The sequence below is a fragment of the Geotrypetes seraphini genome, chromosome 5, assembly GCF_902459505.1.
Source record: "Geotrypetes seraphini chromosome 5, aGeoSer1.1, whole genome shotgun sequence".
NCBI lineage: Eukaryota > Metazoa > Chordata > Amphibia > Gymnophiona > Dermophiidae > Geotrypetes > Geotrypetes seraphini.
This window is the reverse complement of record NC_047088.1, coordinates 213539605-213556020: the sequence shown is the minus strand read 5'-3', so window position 1 is coordinate 213556020 and position 16416 is coordinate 213539605. Positions and strand designations below refer to the sequence as shown.

Sequence of the window (16416 nt, the reverse complement as noted above, 5' to 3'; positions counted from 1 at the left end):
CCGCTGTCTGTTTTTTTTTTTTTTCTTTCAATCTCTCTCCCTGGCCCCCTGTCCTTCTGTGTGTGTCTTTCACTGCCACGTTTTCTGTCAGTCTGTCATTGTCCCGTCTGTTTGGCCCCCTGTCCTTCTGTATGTGTGTGTGTGTGGAGATGTCAGGGGGATGTCGAGGGAGGTCCGGGATGTCAGGGGAATATTGGGGATGTCAATTATCGTGCCCCTTCTCCTTTTATTTTATTTTTATATCACGCGTTGTGTTGGAAACGGCAACTGGCACAGAATAACCGCTGCTGGGCAAAGTAAACCGTCACTCGCAGCAAATCGAATGTGTGCGCACGTGCAGCACGCTCGCACGCTTTATCAACCTCTCTGTTTTACAATACAATTTATCTGCCGGCCACGGAGCTACAGACACCTGGAGCCACCAGGTTAGAAGTGCGCATGTATGCTAAGGGAATTATTATAGTGGATACAGGACCCCCTTTGGATGATCAAACATGCAGAGGCTTCTTTTGGATTTATAAACTCTAACATAAATTAAATGAAGGGCAAAGCTTAAGAACGGAGACTCATTGACACTGCGCGGAACTACAGAGAATGATTGGTTAGTAAATACCTTACTTTATATGCATCAATGATCAACTGCAGGATGTTTCCAGAGTTTTTCTGAAGATGTCCAACTGTGGCCCCTGGAATAAGTTTGGCATAGCCCTATAAAAAAACAGTACCGAAAGCATGAGGGCATGGGATATGAAAACACATAACCCTACTGTCAACCCTACTATTAACTGTTATAGATATCTTTGTATAGAATATGCTTCCTATTTGGTACCATTGTCCAATGGCTCCATTTTTTTCAGAACAAGCTGAACCAGTTCTGATATTACCCCATTGAATTCAGGGGTAGTACAGTCTTGATGACAAGGCAAGAAGTCTCTGTATGCAGTTAACAGGACCAGCCATTAAACTAGAAGCAAACCTTTATACAGAGACAGAAAAGAAGACAATATTGCGAGTGCAGGGTGCTGAATTTAATACATAGATGAAACCTGTTTATAAAATCCTTCGGTGGTGTCACCAGAAATTTCAAATAGTTATCTCAAAAGATGTACTGTTTGACTCCCTGGTCTAGCTGAAAAATTCTATTTTAAATCTCCAGCAGTGCCGTGATTGCTTTAAATATTAGATGCATAATAACTATACTTTATTATCTCAGTAAAGTGCTATTGTAAATCAGCAGGAGCCAACGTGTTTGGTCTTAACTGAAGACTGCATTGGCATGTCTGGTGGTTAGAAATGATAGCATTGTGCCTTCAGAAGGTTATTTATAGGATCAAGGAACTGTGTGCTTTGTAAATATACATTATGCAAAGGCTGGATACAGTAACACACAATGCAATACACCCGGGGCCTAAACTGAAATTCTATCCATACACCACCATGATCAGATAAAATGATAGGATCTATGATGGGGGGGAGGGGGGGTGGGAAGGGAATAAATTTATATGTTTGATGTTATATTAGAAAGAAATTCAAGTGATGTATTTAATTTCAAATGTTTAATTATTTGTACACTTGATGTAAAATTAAAAATGAATAAAGAATTAAAAAAAAAAATAAAAAAATACACCCGGGGCCCATCATTTTTTGACCCCCCCCCCCAATCTGTATGAAAAACATGATTTTTAGTAACATGATTTTTAGCAACAATCCGGAAGAAGTAAGTTACGTCGGAGGGGGTAGACGCAGGGAGTTGCCGCAAGGTCCCGTGATGACTGCGGCTGCCAGGTCCACCCCCTCTGATGTAACTTACTTCTTCCGGAGCAGAGCCAGCAGACGTAGTCATCGCGGGACCTTCCTGCACGTCAGTGCACAGTAGGGCGAGAGGTTGGACCCGGACCTGGCCGGCTGTGCACACTCCTAGGGCGTGCACCCGAGGCGGACTGCCCCCCCACCCTTGGTACGCCACTGCAATACAAGTCATTTCTATAGCGCTACTAGACATACACAGTGTTGTACACATTATATGCAGGTACTTTCTGTCCCTTGTGGGCTCACATTGTATGGTTTTCTCTCTGGGACAATGAAGGGGTAAGTCTGCTGCACTAACATAACATACATGACAGAATTACAGCTGTTGGACATATGTATTTTCAGTAAGGCATTTCTAATTAGAATCGAGCTTCCCCTGCCTCTTCTTTCTCATGTACACTGTAATAAATTTGTCCTCAACTGGTGTTTTTGAAAAGTGTGCAACCATTGTTCCTTCTTAGCTATGTAGAAGTCCTCCACCTATGTGCTTGTCACTGCAAGATACTATTTCAGTACACATTTTCAATGGTGAGGGATAGTCAAGCTTCACGGGACTCCAGGCAAGCTGCCTGTCCCTAGGAATTGAAAACAGGAATGCAGTAGGAGGACTCCTGTAACATTTGTTTCTGTTTATCTGTTAATATCTTGTTACTACTATTCTAATAACAGAATATTTATGATGGAAGAACTCACGATGACATTCTAAGGCCCGGTGTTAATGTGCTATGCAACTATATTTCAATCTGTTGTGTTAGCTGGTTTGAACTTCCGCCAGGTACATTAGATAGAGTGTGAGCTCACCAGGATAGATAGGGAAAAATGCCTGAGTACCAGAATGTAAACCACGGGCTATAAGTGGTATATAAAGAAAAAATAATATTGTATATTTGGGAAAGACATCTTCCAACATGCATGCATTACAAGTTCATAATTCTATTATTCAAGATTTGTTTGGAATTGGGAAATATGAGCATGTTACTTCATATTTTATATCATTGTATTGGTTGACCATGGAATACAGAATGTAGTACAACCTGTTACTGTTGGTTTACTTAAGTGTATGAAAAAGCGAGCCCAAGGAGGCCTCAACGATGAGACAATCAAGGCACAGCAAAGGAGTTGTGAGGATGAGATCTCAATAATTCAGTTTTATTTGTGTATTGATACTGATTGATTATAAGTGCTTATTTGATTATTATTATTTATATGAATACTGTATTGCACTTTTTGTGGATTTGAAAACTAAATAAAGATTTTTTTTTTTTTTAAGTTCACTTTATTGATAATAGCACTGCGAGGACTCGAAGACACGACACTGACAGTGTTTCAGCATCTATGCCTTTGTCAAGAGTCTCAACGGCTGGTAGTTCTATCACATAAATAGAGCATTCAATGCAGGTCAAATTTAGAAGCGAGTTTTCCTGCTCACTTCTAAATTCGACCTGTATTGAATGCAGTATCATGCAGTTTCACAGGAACAGTTCAACCGACGATTGTAATCCAAAAACAGCTTCTTTGGTCTCTTCAGCGTTATACTCAAATCTCATTAAGTTTTGTGTGTGTGAACTAAACCGTCTACTATACGTTAGTATGTAGGGTTCTCTTCTTCAGTTAAGATCTGCTCCTCCTCTTTATATATTTGGTGTTTAGTGGTCATTGAAGGAACGTTTAAGCACATTAATTTATGCCTGTTTTTTTGTTTTTGTTTTTTGTAAGATAGGAGTTTTTACCCTCTAGCTGTTTTTCGGAGCAGACCTATGATAAGTGTATACCAGGGGTGAGCAAACCTTTTGACTCTTGGGCCACAATGGGTTCCTAAATTTGACAGAGGAGCCGGACCAAAAGCAGATGGATGATGTGTATGTGTGAACCAATATACATGTAAACATCATAACATAAAAGGTTCTGGTCTTTAAAAGGTAGCAAAGCATGAAAATGTAAGGCATATTGTAGAAAACGAATGTACATGATCATCTCTCTCTTCCTCTCCTTCACCCCAGTTCTTCCTCTTTCCTTTCTCTCCCCCACATGTGCAGCATCTTTCCTCCCCTCTCACCCATCCCCTTGTGCCTTCCCTCTGTAGCATCTTTCTATCCCTCCATCCCTCCCATCCCCATGTGCAGCAGAAATCTTGCCCAGCTTCTATCCTTCCCTCCCATCCCTCGTGCAGCAGAACCCTTGTCCAGCTTCCATCCTTCTCTCCTACCCATCCCTTGTGCAGCAGAACTCTTTCCCAGTTTCCATCCTTCCCTCCTTCCCATCCCTTGTTCAGCAGAACCCTTGAGCACCCGCTCCCACCATGCAGCCGAACCCCCACTGACCCTCCATCCTTCCTTCCCATTCGAACCCTGCCAACCGCGAGCCCTACATACCTCCTTCCAGAAAAGTATCGGGCCGGCAGCACTCTAAACAGGCTGCTTCTCGGCCTTCTCTCATCGGGGAATCCCCTCTGCCACTTCACTGATGATGTCATCAGTAACGCGGCACACAGAAGGCCCTGATGAGAGAGGTAACCTGTTTAGAGTGCTGATGGCCCAATGCTGCTCTGGAGGAAGGTATGTAGGACTCGTGGTTGGCAGGCCGGATTAAAAAACTAAACGAGCCGGATATGACCCATGGGCCATAGTTTGTCCATGTCTGGTGTATACTCTTTGGTGAAGGTTTTACTTCCTGAGTCCTTATCCTTTGGATTTTGAGGTCTAATTTGTAATTGAACCATCGGTGCTATCCTCATGACCACTAGACACTGATTAACTAAGACACTTTCTTTTTCTTATTACTTGTAGTATTGGTGTCTAGGTAGCTTAAAAAAAATGTTTTTTATATTAAGATAAAGTGGTACCTCAGAATCCGAATGCCCCAGAACTCAAACGTTTTGGAATCCGAATTTTTTTTTTGTAGTACATTTTGCCCTAGAATCCGAACTCTGCTTTGGAATCCGAACGCCCTGCACATTGTATATGTGTGTTTCTGCCTCAGAATCTGAATGCTGCTTTGGAATATTTTTTAATATTTTACCTTAAAATCCAGTGTATTTATTGTTAAAATTTGAGTTTGTGGGACCCAGGAATGGATTAATCCAAGTTTCCAAGTTTATTATAAGATTTGATTAATCGCCTATTCCAAATTCTAAGCGATGTACAGCTAAAAATTACAAAGTCAAGGGAAACATACATGACTAATAAAATTATTACTAAACATATTAAAATATCGTTAAATACATAACATAATATAACATGACTAAACATCCAGTTTCTTTTATATTCAATGGGAAAAATTGTCTTGGAACTCGAACGCTTTGGAACTCGAACGGGGTTCTGGAACGGATTAAGTTCAGATTCCAAGGCATCGCTGTATAGTTGTTACAATAGGTGCCTACATGACCTTCAGCCTATGCAACCTGTTATACAATTGCTTTCTGTATGTAGCATTGTTAAGTACATTTCAAACAAATGTAAAATAGTCCTTATAATTTCCCTCTCACTTGAACAGCTATTGTATCATCTGCTCTTTTCAATAGTATAATTGCTGGTGTTCAGCTACTGCCCAATGCGTTCTAAACATTGCTGTTAGAGGCCCATTAGAAGAGGAAATTTTGTCCCCTCTCTCTCTGTCTACTTCGTTCACTGCTACTGTATTTCCTCTCTTGCAAACTACAGAGCTGGCAAAAAATGATGTGATCTGGGAGGAGTGCCAGAGTCCACACAGATTATAAATTAGCTCTGCTTTATAGAAACCCCTGTTCTTTGCATCAAAAAGGAACTGTTTTGGCAATGATTGCCATCGCAATGACACAGGAAATGTAGAAGAAAGGCATGTTTGTCAGCTGATTTTTGTTGGAGCTCTCTTCAGAATAGCAATAAGCTGGAAAAGCTTTATCTCGCCTGCTTATGGAACAAAGGCTCTTAATTACAGTTTCATTGAATCCTTTGTGCAAATGGAGGTTGGAGCTATTTTAGCCCCATCACATCAGTAGAAGTATTTGACAGTGTCCAAAAATATTTTTACATTTGCTGTACATTCTGTATGGTAATACTTTGCAATAGTATCAAATGCATACAAATTTAACGGGCACAATATCGTCTGATTTTGAGCAACACATTAAGAGGAAGAGAGAGTCATACAGTTGGAAACAGGGTTGTTTCATAGAGACATTGAAGTCAATGTAGTTGAGTGCACTTAAATTTGCAAATGTGAATAAGCACGTAGAAAATGCTGGTGGTGAGCATTCTAGGTGTTTGTGTGCTAAAAGAGCATTTTACATGCATTCTTTAACTTTTCTGAATTACATAAGAAGAATATTCATCCTGGGCCAGACCAATGGTCTATCTAGCTCAGTATCCTGCTTCCAACATTGGTCAATCCAGATCACAAATATCTGGCAGAAACCCAAACAGTGGCTTCCCTCATGTTTATCTCAATGTAGACTATGGACTTTTCCTCCAGGAACTTGTTCAAACCTTTTTTTTTATTTTTTTTTTTTTAATCCCAGCTATGCTAACTGCTGTAACTGCATCCTCTGGCAATGAGTCCCAGATCTTAAATATTATTTGAGTGAAAAAAAATATTTTCTCCTATTTGTGATTTTTTGGAGTGTCCCCTAGTCTTTTTTTCATCTTGAAAGAATAAAAAAATCAATTTACTTTAACCCATTTTACACCACTTAGGATTCTGTAGACCTCAATTTTATCCCCCCCCTCCCGGCTGTCTCTTTTCCAAGGTAAAGAGCCCTAACCTCTTTAACCTTTCCTCATACTTGCATAATCCAAGTGAATAATATAATGAGATGAAAAATTATGTATAACATGCTTTAGTGCAACAATAACCCATGCACATTAAGGGAGCAATTCTATAAATGGATGCTTCCTTTAAGGCATCCTGATGATGCAAGGTGAGAGCCTATTTCAGTGATCTTCACTAATTTTAAGTCAGGTCCACTTTAGATCCAAATTAGCTATAGAAAAGCTGCCCAATACCTTTCCATGTGAGGCCACAACACTGTTGACCAGTGCATGCCAATGGCAACCACCTCACCAGCCTGCCCTTCAACCTTATTTTTGAGGGTATCCTCAAGGAGTTGGATGTTTTCAAATTCTCTGTGTCAAGCATGGGCTTTTCCTTTCATCCACTTCTCCCTTTCTGTCCTGAGGTTGGGTAGAGAGGCAGAGTGTAGCAGGAACGAAAAAGCCAGAATGATGATGAGAACTATCTCAGAAGTCTTCAGAGGCTAGCCTGGCCCTGGGCCTTGCATTGATGAATACTGTCCTATAATGGCATCTGATGGTCCAAGCTCTGTTAGCGATGTCTCTGTGGTCTCTTGACGCGCAATTACATAACATCACCGAGCTGTGCTGGTCCGCAGCCCTCCCACGTCTCCACATCATCAACGCGCTGTTATTTTTAACATGGCGTTCTTCCACTTTGCATACTCGGTGGTTAGCAAGGATTTCACATGCACAGTATTTGCTTGCTCCACAGCATACCAAGTCCTGTGACTTACTTTATATTGGACCCCAGACGAAGGTCTCTTAAGACCAAAACACGGACCATGTCAGGTCCATAACAATATTTTTACTATGTATTATCGTATTGTATGAGATGAACTGCACCTTTCAGGTGGAAAATTATTTGAATAAAGCTCTACATCAATGTATCTCAAACTGTTTGCCGAGGCACACCAGTGTGCCTCCTGAGATTCCAAGTGTGCCACGACACACTGAGGAGGAAAAGAGGCGCCTGCCAACTGCCTTCCCTATGTGGTACAGCGCCACCGCTGACTGATTTGCTGAAGGCCTGCATGTTCCCCTTTCTCTCTAGTTTCTTCTGGCTTCCCCCCTGGCCTCCTGGTCTCACCTTTAAAGCTAATTACAGCAGCCTGCAGAGGATCGCCGGTAGGTAAAATGATTTTATTTTCAATATAGTGATTGACATGTGTCAGTTTTGAGAATTTATATCTGCTGTGTATATGAAAAATGAATGGAAAAAATTGCATTACAATTAGTAAAGGGGATGGGATCTGGGGCAGAGCTTGGGTGGGCCTAGGGAGGTCTCTGGTTGGGGTACTCAGTTGATATTTGTTAGACTTAGGGGGTAATTAGCTTGAAGTAGTTGAGAAACACTGCTGTAGGCAATCAGCTGGCGCCAGTGCCTCTCCTTCTCTCCGGCCCTCTTCCCTGCTGGCACCCCCTACTGGCGTCTCAGGGCCCATCTGGAGTGCCTCAGCACATGCGCGGACATTGACGTGATGATGTCACACATATGTGTGATGTCATCACGGCAATATCCACGCGCTTCTGCGTGCCTCAAGCTGTGGCCACTACCTTTAGTGTGCCCTGGCTCGAGAAAGATTGAGAAACACTGCTCTACATCAAGACCATCGCTTTCACAGTTTTTGTGCCTTGTGTTGGCTTCTTCCAACCTCTGTTATAGAATATTAGTGTTACTCAGGGCTCCTTTTACTAAGGTGCGCTAGTGGTTTTAGCGCATACTCAGTGCGCACTACAATGCCTTGCGTTAGTATTTTTCATTTAGCGCGTGGTTAGCGCACGCTAAAAACGCTAGCGCACCTTAGTAAAAGAAGCCCTCAGTATTGGATCGTCTTACATTTAAGCGCCCATCGCTACACCAGCCACAGATCTGGCATAACTGTAGGCTTCTAAATGCAGCAAGTGTGCGGGTAATTTACAGCATTCTGTTAGTTGTGCAGGTAAGTGAATGCACTGCCCTTGCCCCTCCCATGCTCTGCACATGTGAATTCCCCCCTTGTATTTATGTACTGTGCCACTTAAGTGCACCATTACAGAATAGAAATTAGTTGCTTTGCTGCCATTTGCATGCATAAGTGTCCACTTACCCATGAACGAACCTGTATTCCAGTAGGTCACAAACTTTATCTGCTGCAACACACTAAACTCGGGGCTGCATCTACAGGGCCTTTGAGCATGCACAGACATTGACCAGTGACATCACATGCATGAGCGTGACATCATCATGTCAACATCTGTGCATGCTCAAAGGCCCTCCAGATGCGGCCCTGAGTTCGGGGTTTTGGGAAATTCATCCATCACCGGGTGGGGGGAGAGGGTCAGAGAGTAGGAGAGGCGCCGGCATCTGTGCTGGCAGTGACAGGCTCCTGTCTTGCCGCAGCACACCTAGAATCTCGCTGCAGCACACTATTGTACTACAGTACACAGTTTGCAATTCACTGCCATATTCTGTACATTTATACGCATGTATGGTTTGTAAATGCTTTGCAAGCATATTAGATGTCATCTTAGGTAAATTTTGTGCGCAAGAAAGGTTTTACTATGTTATGGAAAGTTAAATCAATCACATCGTATTTTGACAATTTTCCCTTTCAACTATTAGTGCAATCTCTTGTACTTAGCACTTTAGATTATTGCAATATTATATACTTAGCAGGTTCTCAAAAAATTTTCAAAGACTTTGAATTATTAAAAAAATTCAGCATTTAGGTTGATTTTTAAATTGTCAAAATACGAACATTTAACACCTTATTATCGAAAGCTGCACGGATGGGTACTTTTTAAATTTGGCAGTATTTTTTTTATAAAGCTTTAAATGGCTTACTGCTAAAATATTTAGTTGATGCATTTTTCAGAATGTGTATCATGAAGTCCTTTGCTTTTCCTTCGGTGAAAGGTTGCTTACACAAAAACTATGTTAGTAGGCAACTTGCTTACCAAGTAGCTTTTTGGGACCCTGAATGTGTGCCCACTGCTTGTAGAAGGTTATTAAAAACTTAATTGTTTGTTAAAAATATACTAATTATTAAATTGTTTTTATAATTTGACTATTGTGCAATTTCGCTGATAATGGTCAGTTTTTTATTTTTGTACATCACTTTGAACTGCAATTCATAATTAAATTTTTATGTTATGTTATTGGATTAGCATTAGATTTCAAGTTTCAAGTTTATTAGGATTTTATATACCACCTATCAAGGTTATCTAAGTGGTTTTACAATCAGGTACTTAAGCATTTTCCCTATCTGTCCCGGTGGGCTCACAATTTATCTAACGCACCTGGGGCTATGGAGGATTGAATGACTTGCCCAGGATCACAAGGAGCAGCGCAGGGTTTGAACCCACAACCCCAGGGTGCTGAGACTGTAGCTTCAACCACTGCGCCACACACTCCTAGTTGGACAGGAAAATAACTTGTGGACAGGACCTAGAGAGGGATGTTTTCACTGTTCCTTCTAAGCTGGGTGAGTCCAACTGCATTGCTGCCAGTTGGGGTAGTGCTTCAATATTGTATCTTTCATCACTAAGGACAGGCAGGTTCCCTGGAGTACTACAAAGCTTGCATGTTTATCACTATTGAAAATGTGATAGTGAAACAGCACCCTTTACTGACAGGACTATAGGTGGAGGGCTTCCGCTCAGTTTAAAGGGAACAGTGGATATGTTGGCGTGAGCTCTGTTAGATTATCCTAAGAGCATCTGCAAATACTGGTTCCCTATTGCTTTGCTATCAGGAACGTGACAATATGGCTAATTGTCGGTGCTTACAGGGCTTATTTCCTCTTCTAAACCCTTGGGATTGAGTCCTGTTTCAGCTTTCTGATGCCTTGCCTTCCCATCTGTCTGATAGCCCCTGTATTTCTCCGTTGTCTCAGTCTTGTAATTCAAGGCAGATATTACTTATAAGGCTATTCCCAAAAGGATGAACTTACAATGGTCACCTCTTTGAGTGCTCCTTCTACTAAAACAGAAATGTCAAGAATTTCTGGTGGTTATTTAAAGGTTTGATAGTAAGTTTGTAGGTAATTTGTAGATATAATTGGGTGGGTTGACTGATTTTTATTTGCTATTATGTGATACATTTTTCAGTAGCTGGGAAGAGGGTGGGTGTGTGGGATTCTGATCAGTGGGTCTTTGCTGGGGGGGGGGGGGGGGGAATTGCATAGGCAAGGAATTAAATTGCTATTGGTCCCTTTAAGAGATAGTTGGCTTGACTTGAAGTCCAGAATTGGAGAGAATCTCAATATAAACCCTGTGTCACCAATTTTTCATCACAACACAGTACAGTGGAACCTTGGTTTACGAGCATGATTCGTTCCAGAAGCATGCTCGTAAACCAAATTGCTCGTATATCAAAGCAAGTTTCCCCATAGGAAGTAAGGGAAACTGCTTTGATTGGTTCCACCTCCTCCCCCCCCTCCACGAGGCTACCGGCGCTGCTCCATTCTCCCCCCCCCACCTTGAGGAGTCCGACGCTGTTCCAAACCCCTCCCCGCGATCCAGCTTCCCCCCCTGCGAACCAGCATCCCCCCGCTCGCGTTGCTCCACCGCGATCCTACTTTCCCCCTCCCGAGCAGTCAATGACACCCTTTACCCGACTTGGCACCAGTGCCGGTGCCCTAAGATCCTCCCTCTTCTGACGCGGCTGGGCGGTGCGTCGGAGATCCTCCTTCTTCTGGGCTGGGCTGGACTGGACTGGCTTTGAGCATTTGCGCATGCTCAAAGCCTTCTGGTCTCGCTCTCTCCGAGATTGAGAGCGAGACCAGAAGGCTTTGAGCATGCGCAAATGCTCAAAGCCAGTCCAGCCCAGAAGAAGGAGGATCTCCAACGCACCGCCCAGCCCAGGCCGCGCCAGAAGAGGGAGGATCTTTGGGCACCGGCACTGGTGCCAAGTCGGGTAAAGGGTGTCATTGACTGCTCGGGGGGGGGGGAAAGTAGGATCGCGGTGGAGGGGGGCAATGCGGGCGGGGGGGGGGATGCCAGGATCGCCGGGGGGGGGGGGGGCTCGTACAGCGAGGCAAGCTCGGTTTACGAGGCACCAAGTTTGCGAATATTTTGCTCATCTTGCAAAACACTCGCAAACTGGTGCACTCGGAAACCGAGGTATCACTGTATTCCCTAACTGTGATTATCACCTCAGGAACAGCATATGCTCCTTCCATTGCCAGACACTTTCAGGCTCATAATCCACATAGATGTCCAAAAAGCATCCTAAATCGGCACTTGGACGTCCTAATCACCAGGATGTCCAAGTGTCTGTACATCTAACAAGGTGCTCCAGCCTCTGTGTGTCTAGAGCATCAGATGGTCATGGTGGAAGCATGTTATGGGCAAGCTTTGGGCGGTCTCAAGGGTGGGTTACACATGGATATCTTACAGCGATAATCAAACATTTTGCAAGACATCCTGGACAGAATTTATATGTTTGGATCTAGACCTGTTTTAGAAGGGGTTAAGTGCCACAAAGATGCCCAAACTGACCAAATGACCACTGCACACATCAAGGTAAGACACCCCCACACTTCCCCAATGCTCACTGACCCCCTTCCACCACACAGAAATGAGAAGAAAAAGGTACATACCTGTCTCTAAATCAGCAGCATGACTTTATCCAATGGCACCTCAGTAACAGCTAGATAAAACTAGACAAATATACCCCCTCCCTTTTTACTAAACCACGATAGCAGTTTTTAGTGCGGGGAGCTGCGCTGAATGCCCCATGCTGCTCTCAATGCTCATAGACTCCCTGCGCTAAAAATCGCTATTGCGGTTTAGTAAAAGGGGGCCATAGTGCAAAATATAGACAGCAGATATAAATTCTCAAAAAGGACATATTTTGATCACTAAATTGAAAATAAAATCATTTTTCCTACCTTTGTTGGCTGGTGATTTCATAAGTCTCTGGTTGCACTTTCTTCTTCTGACTGTGCATCCAATATTTCTTCCCTTCTTTCAGCCTCTTGTATGCTTCCTCTCCTCCAGACCTCATTCCCTCCCACAATTTTTTCTTCCTCTCCCCCTTCTCCCCCTTTCTTTCTTTCTCCCTGACCCCTTCTTTCTTTCTGTCTCCCTGCCCCCTTTCTTTCTGTCTGTCTTTCTTTCTCCATGCCCCCTTTCTTTCTTTCTGTTTTCCTTCTTTCTTTCTGTCTCATTGACCCCCCTTTCTTTATGTTTCCCTTCTTTCTTTCTGTCTCCCTGTCCCCCCTTTCTTTCTTTCTGTTTCCCTTCTTTCTTTTTGTCTCCCTGCCCCCTTTCTTTCTTTCTGTCTGACTTTCTCTCTCCATACCCCTTTCATTCTTTCTGTCTCCCCTTTCTTTCTTTCTTTTCCCTTCTTTCTTTCTGTCTCCATGTCCCCCTTTCTTTCTTTCTTTCTTTCTTTCTTTATGTTTCCCTTCTTTCTGTATCCCTGCATGCCCCATTTCTTTCTCCATCTTTCTTTCTCCCTGCTCCCCCCTAAGCCACCGCCGCCGCCATCAGGGAACAGGTCCCCAAGCCACCCGCCCACGAGTTGTGAGCTGTCCCTGCTTCCCGATGTGGTAAACAAAAGTGCCGGGCCGACCAGCCTTCCAGGCAGCAGTTGGCTGGGCCGGAACTTCCTCTCCGATGTCAGAATTGATGTTGTAAGGGAGCTGGTCAGCCCGGCGCTTCTGTTTACCGTGTCGGGAAAGCAAATATCCATGGATAAGCAGGTAGAATACAAAGGCAACCCCAGGATGGGTTCTGCGATCAACTCGCGTTGCCTTCGCGATCTATTGGTCGATCGTGATCGACCTTTTGGGTACCCCTGGTATAAATATTGAGATCTTTAAGTCTGTCCCCGTACGCCGTAAGATGAAGACCACACACCATTTTAGTACACTTCCTCTGGATCAACTCCATCCTTTTTATATCTTTTTGAAGGTGCAGTCTCCAGAATTGTACACAATATTCTAAATGAGGTCTCACCAGAGTGTTATACAGAGGCATCAATACCTCCTTTTTTCCTACTGGTCCCTTTTCCTATGTGTCCTAGCATCCTTCTAGCTTTCGCTGTCACCTTTTCAACCTGTTTAGCTACATTAAGATCATCACATACAATCACAGCATATAATCAAACCATAGAAAGGAGGACCCAGGCCCATAAGCCACTCTAACCACTACATTTCTGGTAGAACATGTGAGCCTGCTCAAACCCTACTATACTGCTATATAGGTATCACCTGCAGCCATTAGTGCTATTTGGGGTAGTACACAGGAGGGTATCACCCACTTGATACTAAAACATCACTGTGCATTAACAAACTTAGTTACCCTATTCAATCTACTATGAAGGTTTTGGGTGTAATACTCGACCAGGGCTTACCCATGAAAGATCAGGTGGACTCTTTGGTTAGAAAGGGTTTCTTTAGTCTCTGGAAGCTTCGGTCCATTAGAGCATATTTTGATGCTTCATCATTCAGAATTCTGGTACAATCCCTTATACTGAGCCAACTCGATTACTGTAATATCACCTATCTGGCAATTTCCCAGAAGAATATGCAGCGATTACAACTGGTGCAAAATGCGGCAGTCAGGCTGATTTTTGGGTTGAAGAAGTTCGATCATGTAACTCCTTCCTACCGATTCCTGCATTGGTTGCCGATGGAGGCACGTGTGAAGTTTAAGTTTGGATGTTTTTGCTTTCAGGTACTATTTGGTTTAGCCCCTAAATATATAACTGACCTTTTCTCTTTCTCAACCAATAGACATAAAAGAAGCTCACACTTGAATTTTGTTTCTCCACCGGTTAGAGGATGTAAATTTAAAAGTCATCATCAACATCTTTTCTCATATCAAGCAGTATTATGGGGTAAAGATGCTTGCTAATATTTATGGGGAATTTAGGAGACGCCTAAAAACATATCTGTTCCTGAAATACTTAGGCAACTGATTTGTACAATCTCTCCCACAATAACTGATATCTAGAGCTTTTAGTCACTAGTTTTTAACTTGTTAATTCTACTCAATTTGAAGCATTATTAATCATTGTAAACCGCATAGAACTTCACGGTCCTGCGGTAAATAAACATTATTATTATTATTATTATTATTATAGTAGGTATTTTTGGGAGGGGGATTGAGGGGCTCACCATAAATTATAAGGGGGTTAAGGTGAGATATACAGCTGGCACTCTTTATGTGAAGTTCACAGCAGTGCCCTTCAATTGCTCCGTCGGGATGTCTATGTGGCCAGTCCATTACTATGTTGGCCCTACCCACGTCCAAATGGTTAGGATTAGGACATTTTCAACCTGGAGGTTTTTCTAATCAAAAATGGGGTATAAAGTTAGACGTCTCGGTGGCTAAGACGTCTAAGTAGACAATTTTCAAAAAAACCTTATATTTGGATATCCAGCAGTTTGCCATTCGAAAATGGCCATTTTTATTACTCCAACTTTGGACGTTCAGCTGGAAATGTCCAAGTTGGAGTTAAACTTTTTTTTGAAAATGCCCCTCTTTTTATAAAGTAGACAGGTTGTTTTTAGTGTGGTGACTCCGCAGAATGTGGAGACCACTAGTCCTGAGTATTTTCATTGTGGCCTTTGCTCCAGAACCTGCTTTCAAAAAGGGCCAGACACTTTCCAAAATAGCACAATACCCTGCAAAAAGACACTCAGAACACACGCAGGAACATTATCATACCAAAATAGCTCCTAACATCTATGAAAGACAGTGCTATAAATATTACACTGGCCCCTAGAGCACTGGGAAACTGGATCAAGCTGGAGTGTTACAGATTCCTACACAGACATTACGTGTTAGCAGAATCTTTCTTCTCAATTACACATGCAGAATATGAACAGAACCTAACTCGGGGAGTGTGTGGCGCAGTGGCTAAAGCTACAGCCTCATCACCCTGGGGTTGTGGGTTCAAACCCACACTGCTCCTTGTGACCCTGGGCAAGCCACCTAATCCCCTCCCCCCATTGCCCCAGGTACATTAGATAGATTGTGAACCCACCAGGACAGATAAGGAAAAATGCTTGAATACCTGAATAAATTCATGGAAACCATTCTGAGCTCCCTTGGGAGAACAGTATAGAAAATTGAATAAATAAATACAAAATAGGAGAACCATGCACAAAAAAATGAAACATGCAATCAAAAATTGAAATGGCACTTCCAAGAAAGCCAGGCTCTACAAGCAATGAAAACATGGGTAAAAGAGAAACAGGAATACTTTTCTCTTGAACTCTGTTAAATACAAAAAAAATAGAGAAAATGTTTAAATTTCCTAAAGTGGACACATTATACCAATCCTTAAAAAGTATTAAATAAAAATAACTTTGGCCCTCTTTTACTAAGCTGGAGTAGAGGCTTCTACTGTGGCCCAGGGCGCTAAATGCTCCAACGCTCATGGAAATTCTATGGTAATAATGATGAATTAATTTTTCAAAGCTGTGTAACGTCTGAAAATGCAAGAGTATTGCTTTTGATGGCCAGCATTTCCTCAGGTTTCTGATGAAGGTTACTCATTATATCATGGGATATCCTCTTTCTAAATGGATGCCTTTTTGCTGCATACTCGTAGTTCCTCACATATTTCCTTATAACCAATTATATTCTCAGATATTCTGGGGAGCGTTTGCTCAATTTGTGACAGAAGTTCTGACCTTGTAAAAGAAAAAAACACTGACAAAGAAATACTGTAAATGAAAATAATTATTTACATACCTCGTACAAATAGGCTTTTTCTTGTGTTACAGCAAAAATGAGCAAAATATTATTTTCCACAAGTTTGTCAATTAATTGCCCAATTGTTGGATACTCCTAGAAGGAAAAGAAAATGATGTCAAGAGTATTGAAATGAGTTTGTATAATG

At 42.3% G+C, this 16416-nt stretch overlaps 1 protein-coding gene across 3 annotated transcripts in view; it reads right to left on the bottom strand.

The window, feature by feature from the left end:
* The window catches only part of ITGB6 (integrin subunit beta 6), a 183896-nt gene that overhangs the window by 69673 nt on the left and 97807 nt on the right, over window positions 1–16416 (bottom strand). For all 3 annotated transcript variants that reach the window (XM_033946572.1, XM_033946570.1, XM_033946569.1), the window contains 2 exons: window positions 16269–16364; window positions 619–708 (listed from right to left, as the gene is read on the bottom strand). In XM_033946572.1, the coding sequence (XP_033802463.1) occupies window positions 619–708; window positions 16269–16364 (186 nt within the window). The remainder of the gene's footprint in view (window positions 1–618; window positions 709–16268; window positions 16365–16416) is intronic.